The 21,814-nt window shown below is 31.3% G+C and overlaps 2 protein-coding genes across 4 annotated transcripts in view; one reads left to right on the forward strand and one right to left on the reverse strand.

Moving 5' to 3' along the window:
• Positions 1 to 1,916, reverse strand: part of LOC127737372 (uncharacterized) — a 32,074-nt gene extending 30,158 nt beyond the window's left edge. For 2 of the 3 annotated variants that reach the window (XM_052247987.1, XM_052247985.1), the window contains exon 1: positions 1,736 to 1,916. In XM_052247987.1, coding sequence (XP_052103947.1) covers positions 1,736 to 1,750 — 15 coding nt within the window. In that variant the 5' untranslated portion in view covers positions 1,751 to 1,916. The remainder of the gene's footprint in view (positions 1 to 1,735) is intronic. The other variant, XM_052247986.1, reaches the window with a different exon arrangement.
• A 9,943-nt stretch (positions 1,917 to 11,859) lies between these two features.
• Positions 11,860 to 21,814, forward strand: part of LOC127737376 (26S proteasome non-ATPase regulatory subunit 1-like) — a 182,298-nt gene continuing 172,343 nt past the window's right edge. The window contains exon 1 of the mRNA XM_052247992.1: positions 11,860 to 11,994. Coding sequence (XP_052103952.1) covers positions 11,976 to 11,994 — 19 coding nt within the window. The 5' untranslated portion in view covers positions 11,860 to 11,975. The remainder of the gene's footprint in view (positions 11,995 to 21,814) is intronic.

Raw genomic sequence — 21,814 nt, forward strand, 5'->3', positions numbered from 1 at the left:
TTTATCCTCTCAAATGTAAATTATGGTTGGCTTACCAAACGTTTGGCCACGAGCTTTTTAAATGAACAGTTGGTTGGCATACGGAATACATATCCTTTTTTACTCCCAGTACCACCAACACATCAGATAGTGCTTCAGATATGCATGATTTAAAAGATACATTTTGTCTGTAAATTTCCGTTTCATGAATAACAAAACGATTGCGTTATTTTGTTATTAAAGATGATGATAAATGGAGTGTAGATGATATTTAATCTTACTTAAAGTTGGATTCTTACAACAACAACAAAATAAAGAGCCCAAAATATTTGTTACAAACATTGTATACACTGTTGCATAAAGGTAGTAGGAAGAATTCACAGTTGTTCAGGTGTAACGACCTAGCATCGAAAAAAATACTGGCACATCTGTTGTCGATGTAAACATTACAAAGTTTGAACATTATATTTATGCATATGCATGTCTCATTAAACTTTAAATTGTGCAGGCGTTTATAATCATTTTTTATCGATAGATATACTTACCCAACATGAGTATGCTATCTAGATTAAATCTCAATACATATTATTGATCTGAATCGATGCCAGTTTTTTTATATGTGTTTTGTTCCAAACATTGATTTTGTTCCAAACATTGATTTTCCAAAAACATTTAAATATCGCCATTTTACACGTTGAATCATTTTAATAAAATATTTAGACTTAGGAAATAATTTAGCAAAAAGGGTAGAGCCAATTTCCCCTTAATTCATTTCGAAGTAAATCCTTTCTCAGATAATCTTTCAATCTTTACAATAAGATTAGTACTACTAGTATATTACAACGTAAAAGTATGTTTGATAATGCTATATATATATCAAATAACAAGTGCTTATTTCTTTCTCAAAAGGCAATTTTGATAGATTTTGGCAAATTATGAGAACTTTTATTTGAATGTTATTTCTTCAGAACTTTCTTAAATAACACTAAAATGCAATCGGAGGTAATAGGCTATGTGGTGTCTTTCAGATACAAATCAATTTATTTGGTTAAAAACTTTGATTTCTACGTCATTTGGGCTCTGGTGGAGTATTGTTTCATCGCTCATCATAACACATCCTCTTACTTTTTTAGTGTAGAAAAGTTGTTAAAATATATACTATTCAAATACTTCAATTGTAACCCACTAAATTCAAGATTTTGATACCTGAGCAAGGATTTGTCTCACTATACAAATCCTTGACCTGAGTGATTTCTTTAGGGAAATTGGTCCTACTCTTTGTTAAAAATTAAAAGCAGAAATACTATAGAAAAGGGTTATCATGAGTAGGGATTGGAAGGAGTGGTAAATTGTTCCGTTCGTGTAAATAAATTACGCTGTGAATGTTTAAATAAAGGTAAATAAAAATAAGATGAACTTAAAGTATGTGCATATTTCATATTTTATTTATTTTATAGGGAAGATCAAATCCAATAATTGATTATGCATTACCATAACACATACATGTACAGGGGACTGTGACACTGTGTGTGGAGAAAATCTTTGTATTAATAAAAAGAGCCCGGCGAGAGACAAGATACCAAGGGGGTAATAAAACATAATAGGTTCAATAAAAATAGACAAAACTATAACCGAGAAGAAATACGACATAAGAAAAGATAATAATAACAGAACACTGCGCAGAATTTGTCATTTTTTACCATGACTTTAAATCTAGCATTGTTCCCGTTAAAACATTTGGTAAATAAAATCATACCATTTTTGAATCCATTATTTCCTAGATTATTTTTCACACTCAGAAACTCCAACACGGTCATTATCCATTTCATAATATATACTAGCAGTCGATTTTCCAACCAGGAAGATAGCTTCAAAAACGGTATTGTATTTGAATTAAATTCTATGCTTCATTGAATGGTTTATATACATAGTTATTTAATGGATGTAATGGAACGTGGTGTTTAAAAGCTTGATTTTTTTAAACTTAAAAGTTGTGAATTTTAATTATTTAAAGGTACAATTGTAATTCTTTTGAGACTATTAACTTCAAAAGACTAGCAGAGTACTGCAGTATTTATGTAAGAAGGTGTAAATAAAGTCAAAATGGCATTTGAAGTAACAATACTAATGTTCCCGGCCATTATCAAATCCCCCAATATGCATAAAAAGATCAAAGCCAAAATCTATATGATCACAAAGAATGAATAAAATCCTTATGTTTGTCTGTCAGACTTCATAACAAGTCATTGCTCAACCTGGAGAGAAATCATATGACTTTAGAATGATTATCCGAAAGAAGTTACTGATGGTTATCTAAATTTGGCAATGAAGAAGGTACAGAAAAGGTTCTAAGAAATTTCAGATGAACGACGACAAAGACATTAAACAGGCATAATATAGTGAGACTATACAAATCCTTGCATTAACCAAGGAATTGTATATTTAAATATATACAATTCCTTGCATTAACTAATGTTTTCTTTCCTGCTTTGAAAAATAAATTTCTTGTGCAAACATAATTATATTAGAAACATTATTTCAAATGTTTAATTGCCATGGTTCAATAACTTAATAAAGTCAAATTTTTGGTTTCCGAACAACTCAGTTGCTATCAGTGGGAGACCTTTTAGCGAAATAGATTATGACAAGCAGTACGTTTGTGGGAGGAATGGTATTACATTTGCGCGAATTCACTTGTAATTTAATTGAGTTTTTACCTGTGATTAAATCATGGGAATGACCTGAATTTTACGTTTCTTTTACAGTAATGAGTTATCTCGCTGGTCGTTATTTATCATATTGGTTTTTCGTTTATTGTTTTGAACATAAATTGACAATCATGAATACCACATCTTCTTATTTCTTAAATTGATAGATATATATTAGAGAAGTCTTTATTCGCTTATATAAACGCTAAAATGAGTGGCCTGAAATCGCAGTATAATATCTATGAAGGTGAAGATGACTGGATGAGTAGAATAAAACTTCATTGTAATAACTGGGAAAAGACTCTGGTCCATTGAACTAAGTAGTCGGCAAATATGTTGCAGTTTTCATTTTCAGGAGCATCTGACATTATATTTTCTGCAAAACTGTCCTCAACTTCTTCCGCCGGAAGAAATGGCATATTCCAAAAATCTCCGTTTACCATTCTCCTATTTCAGTTGACTTATCTTTGTACTCGCTAAATTCTGGATTTTTTCTTTTGAAACCAGGCCTGTCAAAGATGAAAACGACAACCTTTGTCTGTAGTATTTGGATAAGCCACATTATGCATTGATAATTCAAAATCGACATGTTTAGATGTACGGTTGAACATTTGATTTATTCTTTAAGATATATATTTTTTTTTCTTTATTTAAAATTGTCGTGACTTTTATTTGACGTTTCTTACTTGTATGGGCGTTTTTCAATAAAAGTGTGAATTTCAGACCTAAAAACAAATGGGAAAATCAACTTGTCTAAAATTTTATTTCAAGAGTCATTTTAAATACCTCTATTATAGACCTGTTTGTAAATAAAAAGTGCAATCTTAAATACTCTTCAAAATGATATTTTTTTCATAATTTATGTACTGTTTCGTAGGGGACATTTGTCCACTACGAAACTGCTTCTAAACGCACATCGTATGGCATTTTAATGTCTCCTATCGACATTCCAGTTTGTTTTACTTTATATACTAGAAAGATTTTATTTTTTTCTGAATTGGAGAACCATTTTTTTTTATCGATAAAGATTAGACAGTACTTCACATATGAAGGTACAACTCATGTTACGTAGTGGACATTTTGATGAGTTTCGTAGTTGACAAAACCGTTTCGTAGTGGACAAAAAGTTTCGTAGTTGACATCAACCCTATTCTATGTTGATAAAAACATACTGAAAATTACATGAAATTAACTCTTGTTACTTGTTTTGCACGAATATAATTGAAAAAAAAAGTAAACTAGAGGCTCTCAAGAGCCTGTGTCGCTCACCTGATTCTACTTTGGTTTTGGAAATCATGTAAAAATAGATTAAAATCATAACAGATACCCTAATAATGAGTGAGGCCAAATTTGGTTTAATATTGGTCCTGTAATTTAATAAAAAATCCTGGTGGTCATCTTGAACAGTAAATCGGCAACAAAGTAGCAATTCTTAATCAGCACCTCATAAGAAACATTTATGCCATGTTTTGGTTTCATTCCATTCAGTGCACCTCTAGAAGAAGCATTTGTACGTATTTCCCATAGGGTCTTATGTTAAAGGAAGTCCCCCCATTGGCGGCCATCATGGATGAAGGATCAGCTTCAAAGTAACAAAACTTAGTCAGCACCTCATAAGGAACATTCATGCCATGTTTGTTTTCAATCCATTCAGTATGTGGTTCTCTAAAAGAAGTCATTTGTATGTATTGTCCATAGGGTCCTTTGTTAAACATTGCCCCCATCTGGCAGCCATCATGGATGAAGGACCAGCTTCAAAGTAACAACACTTGGTCAGCACCTCAACAGGAACATGCATGCCATGTTTGGTTTCATTCTATTCAATGGTTCTCTAAAAGAAAACATTTGTACGTATTTCTCATAGGGTCCTATGTTTAACTAAGTCCTCCGCTGGCGGCCAACTTAGATTATGGATCTGCTTCATAGTAACAACACTTGGTCAGCACCTCATAAGGAACATTCATGCCATGTTTGGTTTCATTGCATTTAGTGGTTCTCTAAAAGAAGACATTTTCATGTATTTCCCATAGGGTCCTATGTTAAACTAAGTCCCCCGCTGGCTGCCATCTTGGATGATGGATCAGCTTCAAAGTAACAACACTTGGTCAGCACCTCATAAGGAACATTCTTGCCATGTTTGGTTTCATTCCATTCAGTGGTTCTCTAAAAGAAGACGTTTGTATGTATTTCCCATAGGGTCCCATGTTAAACTAAGTCCCCCGCTGGCGGCCATCTTGGATTATGGATCGGCTTCAAAGTAACAACACTCGGTCAGCACCTCATAAGGAACATTCATGCCATGTTTGGTTTCATTCCATTCAGTGGTTCTCTAAAAGAAGACATTTGTATGTATTTCTCATAGGGTCCCATGTTAAACTAAGTCCCCTGCAGGCGGCCATCTTGGATTATGGATCGGCTTCAAAGTAACAACACTCGGTCAGCACCTCATAAGGAACATTCATGCCATGTTAGGTTTCATTCCATTCAGTGGTTCTCTAAAAGAAGACATTTGTATGTATTTCCTATAGGGTCCAATGTTAAACTAAGTCCCCTGCTGGCGGCCATCTTGGATTATGGATCAGCTTCATAGTAACAACACTCGGTCAGCACCTCATAAGGAACATTCATGCCATGTTTGGTTTCATTCCATTCAGTGGTTCTCTAAAAGAAGACATTTGTATGTATTTCCCATAGGGTCCCATGTTAAACTAAGTCCCCCGCTGGCGGCCATCTTGGATTATGGATCGGCTTCAAAGTAACAACACTCAGTCAGCACCTCATAAGGAACATTCATACCATGTTTGGTTTCATTCCATTCAGTAGTTCTCTAAAAGAAGACATTTGTATGTATTTCCCATAGGGTCCTATGTTAAACTAAGTCCCCAGCTGGCGGCCATCTTGGATTATGGATCGGCTTCAAAGTAACAACACTCGGTCAGCACCTCATAAGAAACATTCATGCCATGTTTGGTTTCATTCCATTCAGTGGTTCTCTATAAGAAGACATTTGTATGTATTTCCCGTAGGGTCCCATGTTAAACTAAATCCCCCGCTGGCGGCCATCTTGGATTATGGATCGGCTTCATAGTAACAGCACTTGGTCAGCACCTCATAAGGAACATTCATACCATGTTTGGTTTCATTCCATTCAGTAGTTCTCTAAAAGAAGACATTTGTATGTATTTCCCGTAGGGTCCCATGTTAAACTAAATCCCCCGCTGGCGGCCATTTTGGATTGTGGATCGGCTTCAAAGTAACAACACTTGGTCAGCACCTCATAAGGAACATTCATACCATGTTTGGTTTCATTCCATTCAGTGGTTCTCTAAAAGAAGACATTTTCATGTATTTCCCATAGGGTCCTATGTTAAACTAAGTCCCCAGCTGGTGGCCATCTTGGATTATGGATCGGCTTCAAAGTAACAACACTCGGTCAACACCTCATAAGAAACATTCATGCCATGTTTGGTTTCATTCCATTCAGTGGTTCTCTAAAAGAAGACATTTGTATGTATTTCCCATAGGGTCCTATGTTAAACTAAGTCCCCCGCTGGCGGCCATCTTGGATGATGGATCCGCTACAAAGTAACAACACTTGGTCAGCACCTCATAAGGAACATTCATGCCATGTTTGGTTTCATTCCATTCAGTGGTACTCTAGAAGAAGTTCAAAATGTAAAAAGTTAACGCCGACGACGGACGACGACGGACGACGCCGGACGACGCCGGACGACGACGGACGACGGACGACGGACGCCAAGTGATGAGAAAAGCTCACTTGGCCCTTCGGGCCAGGTGAGCTAAAAACGACTGCATGGTAGTGCTAGTGTCCACTACGAAACGTTTTTCTCTGATACTTGTTTCGTAGTTGACCATTACGTAGAGGACATATTCACATGTTTTATTTTATCCCCACAATTCCTATATTGTTGTAGTAACAAAAATGATTCTATTCATCAAAGCTGGGACTATTATACTAGTATAATAGTCCCAGATCAAAGCACATACAAAGCTGTACACTGATATTTTTTTCATAATTTTAAAACCAGATACTGAAGGAGATTTGACCCGTTTCGTAGTGGACATTAAAAAAAATACGGTATCACTCTGGTCCATTTTATGTGCTCAATTGTTTTTGCCAACAATTTAACTGCCGTTTTAAAAGCATCACTTCTATTGTAAGACCCTAATGTTTATATATCTTGCAAACATTAATTTTTAAAACTGTTTATTAGCAAAATTTAATGACTTCGTTTCGTAGTGGACATTTTGTCAGGAATTTCAGGGACACACCTTCTAAAATTAAAAATCCTTTGTCAAAAACTGTTTATTAAAATATGTTGGCTCTAAACATACTTTTGAATAAATAAAGATCTTGTATTATAAGTAAAAATAACATTTATTTCTACCTTTTATTACAATATTTTAGAGTATGAATGTTGAATAGGAGGTCTAGAGACATGCCATTTTGATGATTTTGAACCATTCAGGAATCAATATCTTATTAATCCCTCTAAAAATAGTATGTTTCTTTGCTTAAAAATGTTATATCTTTTTAAATGTACTGACTGCACAAAAAATTACTTGTAAAGGTCAAACACATTTTTTTAAAAAGTGGCTTGGACAAGAAATCACGTTTTTATTGAAAAACGCCCTTATATATGTTACAGTGAATTTGTATAATCAGGGATTCTACATAATCCCTGAAATTTTCATGGATTATGTAAAATAACTGGTTAGTTTAGGGATTATATATAATCACTGAAATTTTCAGGGATTATGTATAATCACTAGAAAAGACGTCAGGGATTATGCATAATAACTGAAATGAAGGAACAGTTCTGGGTATGAAGAAAATGAATGTAAGTTAAACTAAATAATTTATAATATCAAATCATAATAAAACTTCATTATAAACATCCTAAAATATTTCCATACACCAAATTTGTAGACCTATTGCATACAGTATAAGAAAAACAGATCATAACAAAAAACTGAACTATAACCACTGAATCATGAAAATGAGGTCAGGGTCAGATGACACCTGCCAGTTGCAAATGTACACCTTACAATCCTTCTATACACCAAATATACTAGTCATATTGCTTATAGTAACTAAGATATGGACTTGACCACCAAAACTTAACCTTGTTCACTGATCCATGAAATGAGGCCGAGGTCAGGTGAAAACTGTCTGACGGGCATGAGGACCCTGCAAGGTACAATGTACGCACATACGAAATATAGTCATCCTATTACTCATAATAAGAGAGAAATTAACATTACAAAAAATATTTAACTTTTTTTCAAGTACTCACTGAACCATGAAAATGAGTTCAAGGACAATGGACATGTGACAGAAACTTCGTAACATAAGGCATCTATATACAAAGTATGAAGCATCCAGGTTTTCTACCTTCTAAAATATAAAGCTTTTAAGAAGTAAGCTAACGCCGCCGCATCACTATCCCTATGTCGAGCTTTCTGCGACAAAAGTCGAAGGCTCGACAAAAATGATAACCTTAAAGTATAATAAAAATGTTAGGCATAATATTTTAAAATGTCACACAAAATTAAAATATTAAGCACTATATATTAAAATGATAACCTCAATATATTTTACACAAAATACAAAAATGTTAAGCACAATATATTAAAACATTCATTAAATAAATTTGGATGGCGGAAACTTTTGCACATTTGCCCTGTTTTTCTACAGGAACATCTACCTGATTCGCATCTGTTTTACTACACTATCCACATTAAAAAAAAACTTGTCTTTCTCATATCGAATCAGATTTTACGGCATGTCTAAGAGAAATAAAGTTTGTAATACAATCATCTGAAGGTACCCAAAAAAGGGAATCAGCAGCCGTGAACTGATTGCTGATGCTAGCAGAATTCTGTTGCGTTATTTCTCTCAGAATTGAATTTCATGTTCTTTATCCCCTCTATGGAGAACGCCCTCAAATCAACTCGAATCAACTACTGATTTGTTATAAAAACTAGTATACTTATGAGACGCAAATCATATAAATGGTACTTCTGTTTTTGTATATCTAGTTTTGACAACTTTTGCTTTTCACAAAATATATATTTGTTTCGTCAAATATTGAAGACTATCTATTTTTAGATCCATGCCCACCAACCCCGTCCCCTCCTATAGTACTGCATAATGCTGTAAAGATTGTAATATGTATGAAATATATAGGATAATAGCAGCCTTAAAACAATTTAAATGCAATGTATATACTTTGTTAGCAGATACGAATTAAGCAGGATTTTAGTCTTTTTTACTTGGTTCTTTTGTCATCAAAGTAAAAATACCATTTTTTGTTCCTTGTCCATAGCTTGCATTTTGTATTTTCCTCTGCCATACTTATTTGTTTGTGAAATATTGTGGTTCAACATACAGTTAAATAAAATATCAATGGTAAAACCTTTCCCTTATTTTTTTTTTTTCATTATTGATAATCCCTGAAATCATATTAGGGAATTTGTAAAATAATTAGTAAAATGTTCAGTGTTATGTAAAATCACTGGTCATTTTCAGGGATTATATATAATCACTAATGAGTTTAGTGATTCTACATAATCCCTGAAAAACCAGGGATTCTACATAATCCCTGATTATACAAATTCACTGTAACATATATACGCAAACGTAGTGACTTTTCAACAGGTAAATCTCGCGCAAACGTAATTGCGTTGTGTCGCGCAAACGTGGATTTTTTTTCGTGCAAACGTAGCGCGCTGCTGTCAGCATATAGTTTTGTTTGATCTATAGAAATGTTGCATGTTTGGTGTACATATAACAATAAGAAGATGTGGTATGATTGCCAATGAGACAACTCTACACAAGAGACCAAATGACATAGAAATTAACAACTATAGGTCACCGTACGGCCTTCAACAATGAGCAAAACCCATACCGTATAGTCAGCTATAAAAGGCCCCGAAATGGCAAATGATAAACAATTCAAACAAGAAAACTAATGACGTGATTTATGTACAGAATAATGAACGAGAAACAAAAATGATATACAGCAACAAATTACAACCACTAAATTACAGGGTCCTGACTTGGGACAGACATGTACAGAATGTGGCGGAGTTAAACTAGTTTGAAGGCGCCAACCCTTGTTTGTATGCTTGGATTCACTTGCTCTTAACATCTTTTCAAGGTTCCATGATCAACGTCTGCTGGTTTAAAAAAAAAGATAATAAACATTATGTGCCTGTCCCTAGTCAGTATTCTGTATTTCAGCTGTTGTCGTTGGTAGCTGTGTGTCATTTTTGTTTATTGTATATTGTGTTGTCATAAATCTCTCTATTGGGTTGGTTTTCCCGATTGAAATGTTTCCAATTTTGTCATGTCGGGGCCTTTAACAACTGACTATATGGTATAGGATTCTGCTCATTGTTAGAGGCTGTACATGTAGTTGCTTACATGCTCGGCATTTTAACTCAGTCTCGTGGACAGTCGTCTCTCTGAAAATCATACCACATATCATTATATTTATGTATTAAAATAGATTTTTAAACGGCTTAAACAATAAAAATTAAATCCACGTAGATATACATCAAACATTTTTTTCAGTTTAGAATGAATAAATGAATTACATATAATCATAGATTTTCATCATATAAATACAAATAAATAAATGATTTTGGAAAGTGAAAATGTACACTTTGATATGCTAGTGCATGTGAAAGAATATTTTAACCTCAGTAGGATCGGAAGAAAAAAATCTATAGTGGATTGTCTTGCTATAAAAAATATTGACGTTACTTCATTTATGAAATCAAAATCCACTCTAAAACACACACACACTCTCCTAACATGTCACAGACTCGAGACATGGTTCTGGGATTTTGAATTCATATTTTTTAACGCAAGCGTGAAGGAAATTTTAAATCGCTCAAAAGTAAAATACAAAAATACCGAACTCAAAGGAAAATTCAAAACGGAAAGTCCACCATCAAATGGCAAAACCAAAAGCTCAAACTCATCAAACGAATGGAAAATAACTGTCATATTCCTGACTAGGTACAGGCATTTCCTTATGAAGAAAACGGTGGATGAAACCTGGTTTTATAGCTAAATGAATGAAATAATAAAATCTGCAGTCGATTTTAAGTCGATTTTAAAATCAATTCACCTTAATAATTCAAGTTTCAAATTGCTTTGAAAAGATCTAAAATACGTTCTCTGTTGTTAGTTTATACAAATAAAAAAAACTAGGTTTATATTGTTTTTTTTTTTTATGTCAAAAGGAACATATATTCGGACGATATGTATATATATATATATATCTTTAATCTCAAACAGCCAATGCATACCATCGGTACAGAGATACAATAACATTTGACGACCTTGACTATCCATGGGTCTCGCCTCATGGTTGGTAGATCGGATTTGTTCCTCCATCTTTGATCTTAAATTAGCAGAAAACAATCGGACTAGATCTATAATGAAATAAACAAATTTTCAAAATGAATGCAATTCATGTGTAAGACTTTTCATCTAAAAGACGAAAATTGTGTGTTTTATTTTATTAATTAGACTGTATCAAAAATTCAACGTAATGTCAACATCAAAAAGTAAAGAATAAACTTTGTAATAGTATAAATAAAAATGTTACAACAAAAGATATTTACATTATCATATCCAACAAAAAGAGTGAAAATAACTGGTGAGTAGATTTCAACTCAAGAGTATATACCAAATTAAGGAAATCACATTCTATGTACAATTTCATTGGTCGAGAGCACTTTGCAATATTCTAACGAAATTCTTGTTCAAATCAGTGTGGTGTAAAAATATATGTTTCACTGCTTTGCAAATTAAACCGAATATTTTAAAACTTTATAACCATATTATTACTTTAAACATTCTATCGCTTTTAATCAATTACACCCCTACAGTAACCTACCTTAAGTTTATAGACAATATAGTATATATATTATATGAAAATTAATTTAACACTTTATAAATTTGTTGAGTCCTAATCATTTCGTCTTTTAAATGAATAAAATAAAGCTAATCAGCCCTATTCCCATCCCCCAAAATAGAAAAGGAAAAATAAGTTGCACCGGTTGGGTATTGTAAACGAAATTCGTTTTGCATGTAAGGATTTTTAAAATATAGTTACCCAACCTTCTTCCGGTTAAGTATTATCTCCCTTTTACTTTGATTTGTTGTTTGCCGGTATTGTGTGTTGGATCAGATCATATTTTGAAATTTAAAGTAGCAGGCAACTATCTAGTTGCAAATAGACATTTAGAATGAATATAACTTCAGCTGGTAATTATTTCGAAATGTTTCTTACATTTTTAAATGGGAAAAATATCTTTAAATTTACAATCACGTGGATGACTCAGGTATTTTGACAGCCCCCCCCTTCTTTTCCGAATTAAAAAAGAAACATGGACATTGTAAATGATAAAGAATATTAAGATCTGATAAAAGATCTTGATGGGAAGGCAATATGAGGTTACCTGCTGAGTTCCCGAAGGTCATTAGGTTTTAACAAGTGGTGTTGGCATGTTTATTTTGCCTGTCATCATACTTTTTTTTAGCAATCATATACATGTATATATTCATCTTTGAGGTTTCACTAATTAGTGACAAGAAGCTACAAGGAAAGGAAGTTTTAGCAACAAGAAGACTTATTTAGAGACAAGAAGACTAATTTAACAAGAAACCAAATATAGTGTCAAGAAATCTTAACAATTTAATAGACCACTTTCAAGTTTGTTGCATTTCTGTCAAAAACTTTGGTTTTTGTGAACATCATTTGTGTGTTTAGGGGGCATCACTTCCTTCCGATGTTGAGCAAGTGGTTGAAAAAATATAAAAAATATTTGGCAAATTAAATTCTTTTCTTATAATTGATAATCAGCACTGCTTTCATTAGGGAATTGTGATAAAGTACCTACGGAACAAACATTATTTCTAGTTTATCCTGCATAATGACGATCACAAAGACCCTTGATGAACTTTAGTAATGCAGGGATACAGGCGGTCCCCTCTATCTGGTAAATGAAGTCATAAAGGCACACATACATGTAATTGACAGACTTCTCAGGTGAAGGACATAGAGCTCTCGAAAGGTTCTATTAATTGAAATAAATGAATATTGAAACCTTCATTAAAATGTTTTTAAAAATATAGATGTGTATTAAAGTGATTTTCTTTATTTCACTTTAATGATATTTTAGATGTAAACATTTTATCAAGAAAAATAGAGAATGTTTAATTTTTTTTAATTATTAGGAATATGTTTAAGATAATGTATTGACTGTTTTCATCATAGTGAATACAAAAACACTGAAATCATATAAATGCTTAATATTGCCAAACACATGAAAATGTCTGGCTTGCATACATGCCAAAAAATAATTTGTCTCCCAGGGCTCACACTACTTCAGAATCATAGGGAGAAGTGACTTCTCTTTTTGAAATTGAGAGGGAGAAGTGGTGAGATTTGAAAGAGTAGTGCTAGTTCGCTCGCGGCGCTACAATGTTTGGTTTTTACTATAATACATTAAGGGCCATATGTATCTTATTTTTTTTATATTGTTCAATTTGTACCTGGGTATACAATTAAAGTAACTGTTCAAATTTAAAGTTGTTTAATTTTATCATTTCTAGTTGCACAATCATATGAGTCCTCTTTTCAGAAAAAAACAATTAAATATCTGGCACTAATAAAAAAGATTTTTTTTTATATCAAAAAGGAAAAGAAAGTTGTTATATCAATTAAAAAACTACTCTGTTATCATGTTCATGAAACTGAGTATTTCTCATTAAAAAGAAATATAAATTTAACAGTTAAGCTTGGACATAATATAATTATATTAGTGTAATAGTCCCAGAGTTGAGCAACTTTAACTTATAAATTGAAACAATGCATAGAGTGGGGCGCACATATTCGCCGGGGACACAATTTCGCCTTTTATGATTTCGAGGTGTAAAAACTTCAAAGGATTGCTGAAATGGAAGAAATATGCAGGTAAATTATATTTTTTTAACAAATATGATTATTTTTTAAACTTAGAAAAAATTTCAGCACTTACCGCAAAGGACAGAGAAACGGTCAACGATTTTCGGCAAATTTCCTGAATGAAAAAAAAAAATTTCAAAGAAGTATTTCTTAGTAATTCTTTGACTGATTGCCCTAAATTTCAGTTCTTTACACCTTTGAAATGTCTGCTATTCATCTTTAATGAAATTGATTTGATAAATATTGTTTAAAGCTGCAGTTATTTGGTTTTAAATAGATGTGTAAAAACGGCAAATATGTGTCCCCCTATGACAAAACATCAGGAAATTTCAAATAGCCATTAATCTAACTTTTCAGATGATTTATTTTAGAGAAACACGTTTTCAAGCTAAGAATATTTTGCTTTTGATGTTATCTTCATATAGAAATATCAGTATACTTCAAAAAGTTAAAGGTCTGAACATAAACTGCAGAAAACATGGAAAATAATGGCGAAAATGAGCACCCCACTCTATACATGGAAATGTATATATTAATCAAGAAGATCTAACCAAAATTATATTAATGCGTGTGGAATGCGTAATTTTTCCTTTTGGGATCAATTTTTGGTCATAGCAGGTCTGTTTCCGATGAAATCCCAACTGCGATCCGTAGTAATGGTGGACAAAGAAAAATTTACATAAAATAAACGATGTTTGACACGCTATTTGGAAAGGAATATGATGTTTTTAATGCAATACAAGGATAACAAATTTACTTCAGACAAATTTCATCAAGTTCTAATGAAGTAACAACTTATTTTGCCGAAAGTTAGAATGATTTGATGTACCTTCTCGAGTAACAAGTACAGGAAGTGATAAAAAATTGTTTTTATGAAATAACATGCCACCAACTTTGAAATTAATGCTTTAACCTCTTTTCTGAAGAAAATAAATCGTTTATGCCTTTAATTTCTTTACTTTTAAATGAAAAATTGCTGTTTCATCGTTATGGTAAAAATTGAATATTGCCGATGACGAAAGCGACTGAAAGCGAGTATCGTAAACCACAGGGCGACTTGTTTACCCTTTTGAGGGTCAGGCAAAGCGAAGTGACGGACGGGAAAGCGACTTCTTTGCCATAGTCACCTGGTAGCGTGAGCCCTGTCTCCAAACATCATTTGAAATAAGGACAAAAAATTTTGCTTGAGAAAAGGAAAAAAAAAAAAGAGCCTCCAATTAAAAGTAACATTTGCATTGACCTACCTTTTCTTAAAAGCAAATAGTCTTAGTGTCAAGTATTCAAATTGGAAGAGACTTTTATATTTGAAGAAAGAAACAAATGAGGTTTGGAGAAGGCTGAATTTCATTTGATACTGTCCACACTTTTACACAGTTTGAATGGTAATCTAGTCTGTAACATTACATTGGGGAACATTTCAAATATTTTTCAAACTTAATTTCATTTTGACACATTCTGTGGTAAAGAAAACAACGGAATCTCAAAATCCATAAAAGCTTATAATTTTCTGAAATATGAAATGCATTTTTAACAGAACAGTTTTATTGTTGACATATTGTTGAAGGTTTAATAGGGCCATAGTGTATGCATGTGCACCAACATGTAGCCTTCTACCATTTATGTTTTCTTAGGGGGCACATTATTAAATGAATGCTAGTGTGTTAATTCTCTACTGTATGAACCAAGTTTGATATAAATGAATGTTTATTATTCTGTTTTAGCTGGTGTTATATCTCTACTGTATGAACCAAGTTTGACATAAATGAATGTTTATTATTCTGTTTTAGCTGGTGTTATATCTCTACTGTATGAACCAAGTTTGATATAAATGAATGTTTATTATTCTGTTTTAGCTGGTGTTAATTCTCTACTGTATGAACCAAGTTTGACATAAATGAATGTTTATTATTCTGTTTTAGCTGGTGTTATATCTCTACTGTATGAACCAAGTTTGACTTAAATGAATGTTTATTATTCTGTTTTAGCTGGTGTTAATTCTCTACTGTATGAACCAAGTTTGACATAAATGAATGTTTATTATTCTGTTTTAGCTGGTGTTAATTCTCTACTGTATGAACCAAGTTTGATATAAATGAATGTTTATTATTCTGTTTTAGCTGGTGTTAATTCTCTACTGTATGAACCAAGTTTGATATAAATGAATGTTTATTATTCTGTTTTAGCTGGTGTTATATCTCTACTGTATGAACCAAGTTTGATATAAATGAATGTTTATTATTCTGTTTTAGCTGGTGTTAATTCTCTACTGTATGAACCAAGTTTGACATAAATGAATGTTTATTATTCTGTTTTAGCTGGTGTTTTATCTCTACTGTATGAACCAAGTTTGACATAAATGAATGTTTATTATTCTGTTTTAGCTGGTGTTATATCTCTACTGTATGAACCAAGTTTGACATAAATGAATGTTTATTATTCTGTTTTAGCTGGTGTTATATCTCTACTGTATGAACCAAGTTTGACATAAATGAATGTTTATTATTCTGTTTTAGCTGGTGTTAATTCTCTACTGTATGAACCAAGTTTGATATAAATGAATGTTTATTATTCTGTTTTAGCTGGTGTTATATCTCTACTGTATGAACCAAGTTTGACATAAATGAATGTTTATTATTCTGTTTTAGCTGGTGTTATATCTCTACTGTATGAACCAAGTTTGACTTAAATGAATGTTTATTATTCTGTTTTAGCTGGTGTTAATTCTCTACTGTATGAACCAAGTTTGATATAAATGAATGTTTATTATTCTGTTTTAGCTGGTGTTAATTCTCTACTGTATGAACCAAGTTTGATATAAATGAATGTTTATTATTCTGTTTTAGCTGGTGTTATATCTCTACTGTATGAACCAAGTTTGATATAAATGAATGTTTATTATTCTGTTTTAGCTGGTGTTATATCTCTACTGTATGAACCAAGTTTGATATAAATGAATGTTTATTATTCTGTTTTAGCTGGTGTTATATCTCTACTGTATGAACCAAGTTTGATATAAATGAATGTTTATTATTCTGTTTTAGCTGGTGTTATATCTCTACTGTATGAACCAAGTTTGATATAAATGAATGTTTATTATTCTGTTTTAGCTGGTGTTAATTCTCTACTGTATGAACCAAGTTTGATATAAATGAATGTTTATTATTCTGTTTTAGCTGGTGTTAATTCTCTACTGTATGAACCAAGTTTGACTTAAATGAATGTTTATTATTCTGTTTTAGCTGGTGTTATATCTCTACTGTATGAACCAAGTTTGATATAAATGAATGTTTATTATTCTGTTTTAGCTGGTGTTAATTCTCTACTGTATGAACCAAGTTTGATATAAATGAATGTTTATTATTCTGTTTTAGCTGGTGTTATATCTCTACTGTATGAACCAAGTTTGATATAAATGAATGTTTATTATTCTGTTTTAGCTGGTGTTATATCTCTACTGTATGAACCAAGTTTGACTTAAATGAATGTTTATTATTCTGTTTTAGCTGGTGTTAATTCTCTACTGTATGAACCAAGTTTGATATAAATGAATGTTTATTATTCTGTTTTAGCTGGTGTTATATCTCTACTGTATGAACCAAGTTTGATATAAATGAATGTTTATTATTCTGTTTTAGCTGGTGTTAATTCTCTACTGTATGAACCAAGTTTGACATAAATGAATGTTTATTATTCTGTTTTAGCTGGTGTTAATTCTCTACTGTATGAACCAAGTTTGATATAAATGAATGTTTATTATTCTGTTTTAGCTGGTGTTATATCTCTACTGTATGAACCAAGTTTGATATAAATGAATGTTTATTATTCTGTTTTAGCTGGTGTTAATTTTCTACTGTATGAACCAAGTTTGACATAAATGAATGTTTATTATTCTGTTTTAGCTGGTGTTATATCTCTACTGTATGAACCAAGTTTGATATAAATGAATGTTTATTATTCTGTTTTAGCTGGTGTTAATTCTCTACTGTATGAACCAAGTTTGACTTAAATGAATGTTTATTATTCTGTTTTAGCTGGTGTTAATTCTCTACTGTATGAACCAAGTTTGATATAAATGAATGTTTATTATTCTGTTTTAGCTGGTGTTATATCTCTACTGTATGAACCAAGTTTGATATAAATGAATGTTTATTATTCTGTTTTAGCTGGTGTTATATCTCTACTGTATGAACCAAGTTTGACATAAATGAATGTTTATTATTCTGTTTTAGCTGGTGTTAATTCTCTACTGTATGAACCAAGTTTGACATAAATGAATGTTTATTATTCTGTTTTAGCTGGTGTTAATTCTCTACTGTATGAACCAAGTTTGATATAAATGAATGTTTATTATTCTGTTTTAGCTGGTGTTAATTCTCTACTGTATGAACCAAGTTTGATATAAATGAATGTTTATTATTCTGTTTTAGCTGGTGTTATATCTCTACTGTATGAACCAAGTTTGACTTAAATGAATGTTTATTATTCTGTTTTAGCTGGTGTTAATTCTCTACTGTATGAACCAAGTTTGACTTAAATGAATGTTTATTATTCTGTTTTAGCTGGTGTTATATCTCTACTGTATGAACCAAGTTTGATATAAATGAATGTTTATTATTCTGTTTTAGCTGGTGTTATATCTCTACTGTATGAACCAAGTTTGACTTAAATGAATGTTTATTATTCTGTTTTAGCTGGTGTTAATTCTCTACTGTATGAACCAAGTTTGATATAAATGAATGTTTATTATTCTGTTTTAGCTGGTGTTATATCTCTACTGTATGAACCAAGTTTGATATAAATGAATGTTTATTATTCTGTTTTAGCTGGTGTTAATTCTCTACTGTATGAACCAAGTTTGATATAAATGAATGTTTATTATTCTGTTTTAGCTGGTGTTATATCTCTACTGTATGAACCAAGTTTGACTTAAATGAATGTTTATTATTCTGTTTTAGCTGGTGTTATATCTCTACTGTATGAACCAAGTTTGATATAAATGAATGTTTATTATTCTGTTTTAGCTGGTGTTATATCTCTACTGTATGAACCAAGTTTGATATAAATGAATGTTTATTATTCTGTTTTAGCTGGTGTTAATTCTCTACTGTATGAACCAAGTTTGACTTAAATGAATGTTTATTATTCTGTTTTAGCTGGTGTTAATTCTCTACTGTATGAACCAAGTTTGATATAAATGAATGTTTATTATTCTGTTTTAGCTGGTGTTAATTCTCTACTGTATGAACCAAGTTTGATATAAATGAATGTTTATTATTCTGTTTTAGCTGGTGTTATATCTCTATTGTATGAACCAAGTTTGACATAAATGAATGTTTATTATTCTGTTTTAGCTGGTGTTATATCTCTACTGTATGAACCAAGTTTGATATAAATGAATGTTTATTATTCTGTTTTAGCTGGTGTTATATCTCTATTGTATGAACCAAGTTTGATATAAATGAATGTTTATTATTCTGTTTTAGCTGGTGTTATATCTCTACTGTATGAACCAAGTTTGACATAAATGAATGTTTATTATTCTGTTTTAGCTGGTGTTATATCTCTACTAGATGAACCAAGTTTGATATAAATGAATGTTTATTATTCTGTTTTAGCTGGTGTTATATCTCTATTGTATGAACCAAGTTTGATATAAATGAATGTTTATTATTCTGTTTTAGCTGGTGTTATATCTCTACTGTATGAACCAAGTTTGATATAAATGAATGTTTATTATTCTGTTTTAGCTGGTGTTATATCTCTATTGTATGAACCAAGTTTGACATAAATGAATGTTTATTATTCTGTTTTAGCTGGTGTTATATCTCTATTGTATGAACCAAGTTTGACATAAATGAATGTTTATTATTCTGTTTTAGCTGGTGTTATATCTCTACTGTATGAACCAAGTTTGACTTAAATGAATGTTTATTATTCTGTTTTAGCTGGTGTTATATCTCTACTGTATGAACCAAGTTTGACTTAAATGAATGTTTATTATTCTGTTTTAGCTGGTGTTATATCTCTACTGTATGAACCAAGTTTGATATAAATGAATGTTTATTATTCTGTTTTAGCTGGTGTTATATCTCTATTGTATGAACCAAGTTTGACATAAATGAATGTTTATTATTCTGTTTTAGCTGGTGTTATATCTCTATTGTATGAACCAAGTTTGACATAAATGAATGTTTATTATTCTGTTTTAGCTGGTGTTATATCTCTACTGTATGAACCAAGTTTGACTTAAATGAATGTTTATTATTCTGTTTTAGCTGGTGTTATATCTCTACTGTATGAACCAAGTTTGACTTAAATGAATGTTTATTATTCTGTTTTAGCTGGTGTTATATCTCTACTGTATGAACCAAGTTTGATATAAATGAATGTTTATTATTCTGTTTTAGCTGGTGTTATATCTCTACTGTATGAACCAAGTTTGATATAAATGAATGTTTATTATTCTGTTTTAGCTGGTGTTATATCTCTACTGTATGAACCAAGTTTGATATAAATGAATGTTTATTATTCTGTTTTAGCTGGTGTTATATCTCTACTGTATGAACCAAGTTTGATATAAATGAATGTTTATTATTCTGTTTTAGCTGGTGTTATATCTCTATTGTATGAACCAAGTTTGATATAAATGAATGTTTATTATTCTGTTTTAGCTGGTGTTATATCTCTACTGTATGAACCAAGTTTGATATAAATGAATGTTTATTATTCTGTTTTAGCTGGTGTTATATCTCTATTGTATGAACCAAGTTTGACATAAATGAATGTTTATTATTCTGTTTTAGCTGGTGTTATATCTCTATTGTATGAACCAAGTTTGACATAAATGAATGTTTATTATTCTGTTTTAGCTGGTGTTATATCTCTACTGTATGAACCAAGTTTGACTTAAATGAATGTTTATTATTCTGTTTTAGCTGGTGTTATATCTCTACTGTATGAACCAAGTTTGACTTAAATGAATGTTTATTATTCTGTTTTAGCTGGTGTTATATCTCTACTGTATGAACCAAGTTTGATATAAATGAATGTTTATTATTCTGTTTTAGCTGGTGTTATATCTCTACTGTATGAACCAAGTTTGATATAAATGAATGTTTATTATTCTGTTTTAGCTGGTGTTATATCTCTACTGTATGAACCAAGTTTGATATAAATGAATGTTTATTATTCTGTTTTAGCTGGTGTTATATCTCTACTGTATGAACCAAGTTTGATATAAATGAATGTTTATTATTCTGTTTTAGCTGGTGTTATATCTCTACTGTATGAACCAAGTTTGATATAAATGAATGTTTATTATTCTGTTTTAGCTGGTGTTATATCTCTACTGTATGAACCAAGTTTGACATAAATGAATGTTTATTATTCTGTTTTAGCTGGTGTTATATCTCTACTGTATGAACCAAGTTTGATATAAATGAATGTTTATTATTCTGTTTTAGCTGGTGTTAATTCTCTACTGTATGAACCAAGTTTGACTTAAATGAATGTTTATTATTCTGTTTTAGCTGGTGTTAATTCTCTACTGTATGAACCAAGTTTGATATAAATGAATGTTTATTATTCTGTTTTAGCTGGTGTTATATCTCTATTGTATGAACCAAGTTTGATATAAATGAATGTTTATTATTCTGTTTTAGCTGGTGTTAATTCTCTACTGTATGAACCAAGTTTGATATAAATGAATGTTTATTATTCTGTTTTAGCTGGTGTTATATCTCTACTGTATGAACCAAGTTTGATATAAATGAATGTTTATTATTCTGTTTTAGCTGGTGTTATATCTCTACTGTATGAACCAAGTTTGATATAAATGAATGTTTATTATTCTGTTTTAGCTGGTGTTATATCTCTACTGTATGAACCAAGTTTGATATAAATGAATGTTTATTATTCTGTTTTAGCTGGTGTTATATCTCTACTGTATGAACCAAGTTTGATATAAATGAATGTTTATTATTCTGTTTTAGCTGGTGTTATATCTCTACTGTATGAACCAAGTTTGATATAAATGAATGTTTATTATTCTGTTTTAGCTGGTGTTATATCTCTACTGTATGAACCAAGTTTGATATAAATGAATGTTTATTATTCTGT

The sequence above is a fragment of the Mytilus californianus genome, unplaced genomic scaffold (assembly GCF_021869535.1).
Source record: "Mytilus californianus isolate M0D057914Y unplaced genomic scaffold, xbMytCali1.0.p SCAF_4, whole genome shotgun sequence".
Classification (NCBI taxonomy): Eukaryota; Metazoa; Mollusca; class Bivalvia; order Mytilida; family Mytilidae; genus Mytilus; species Mytilus californianus.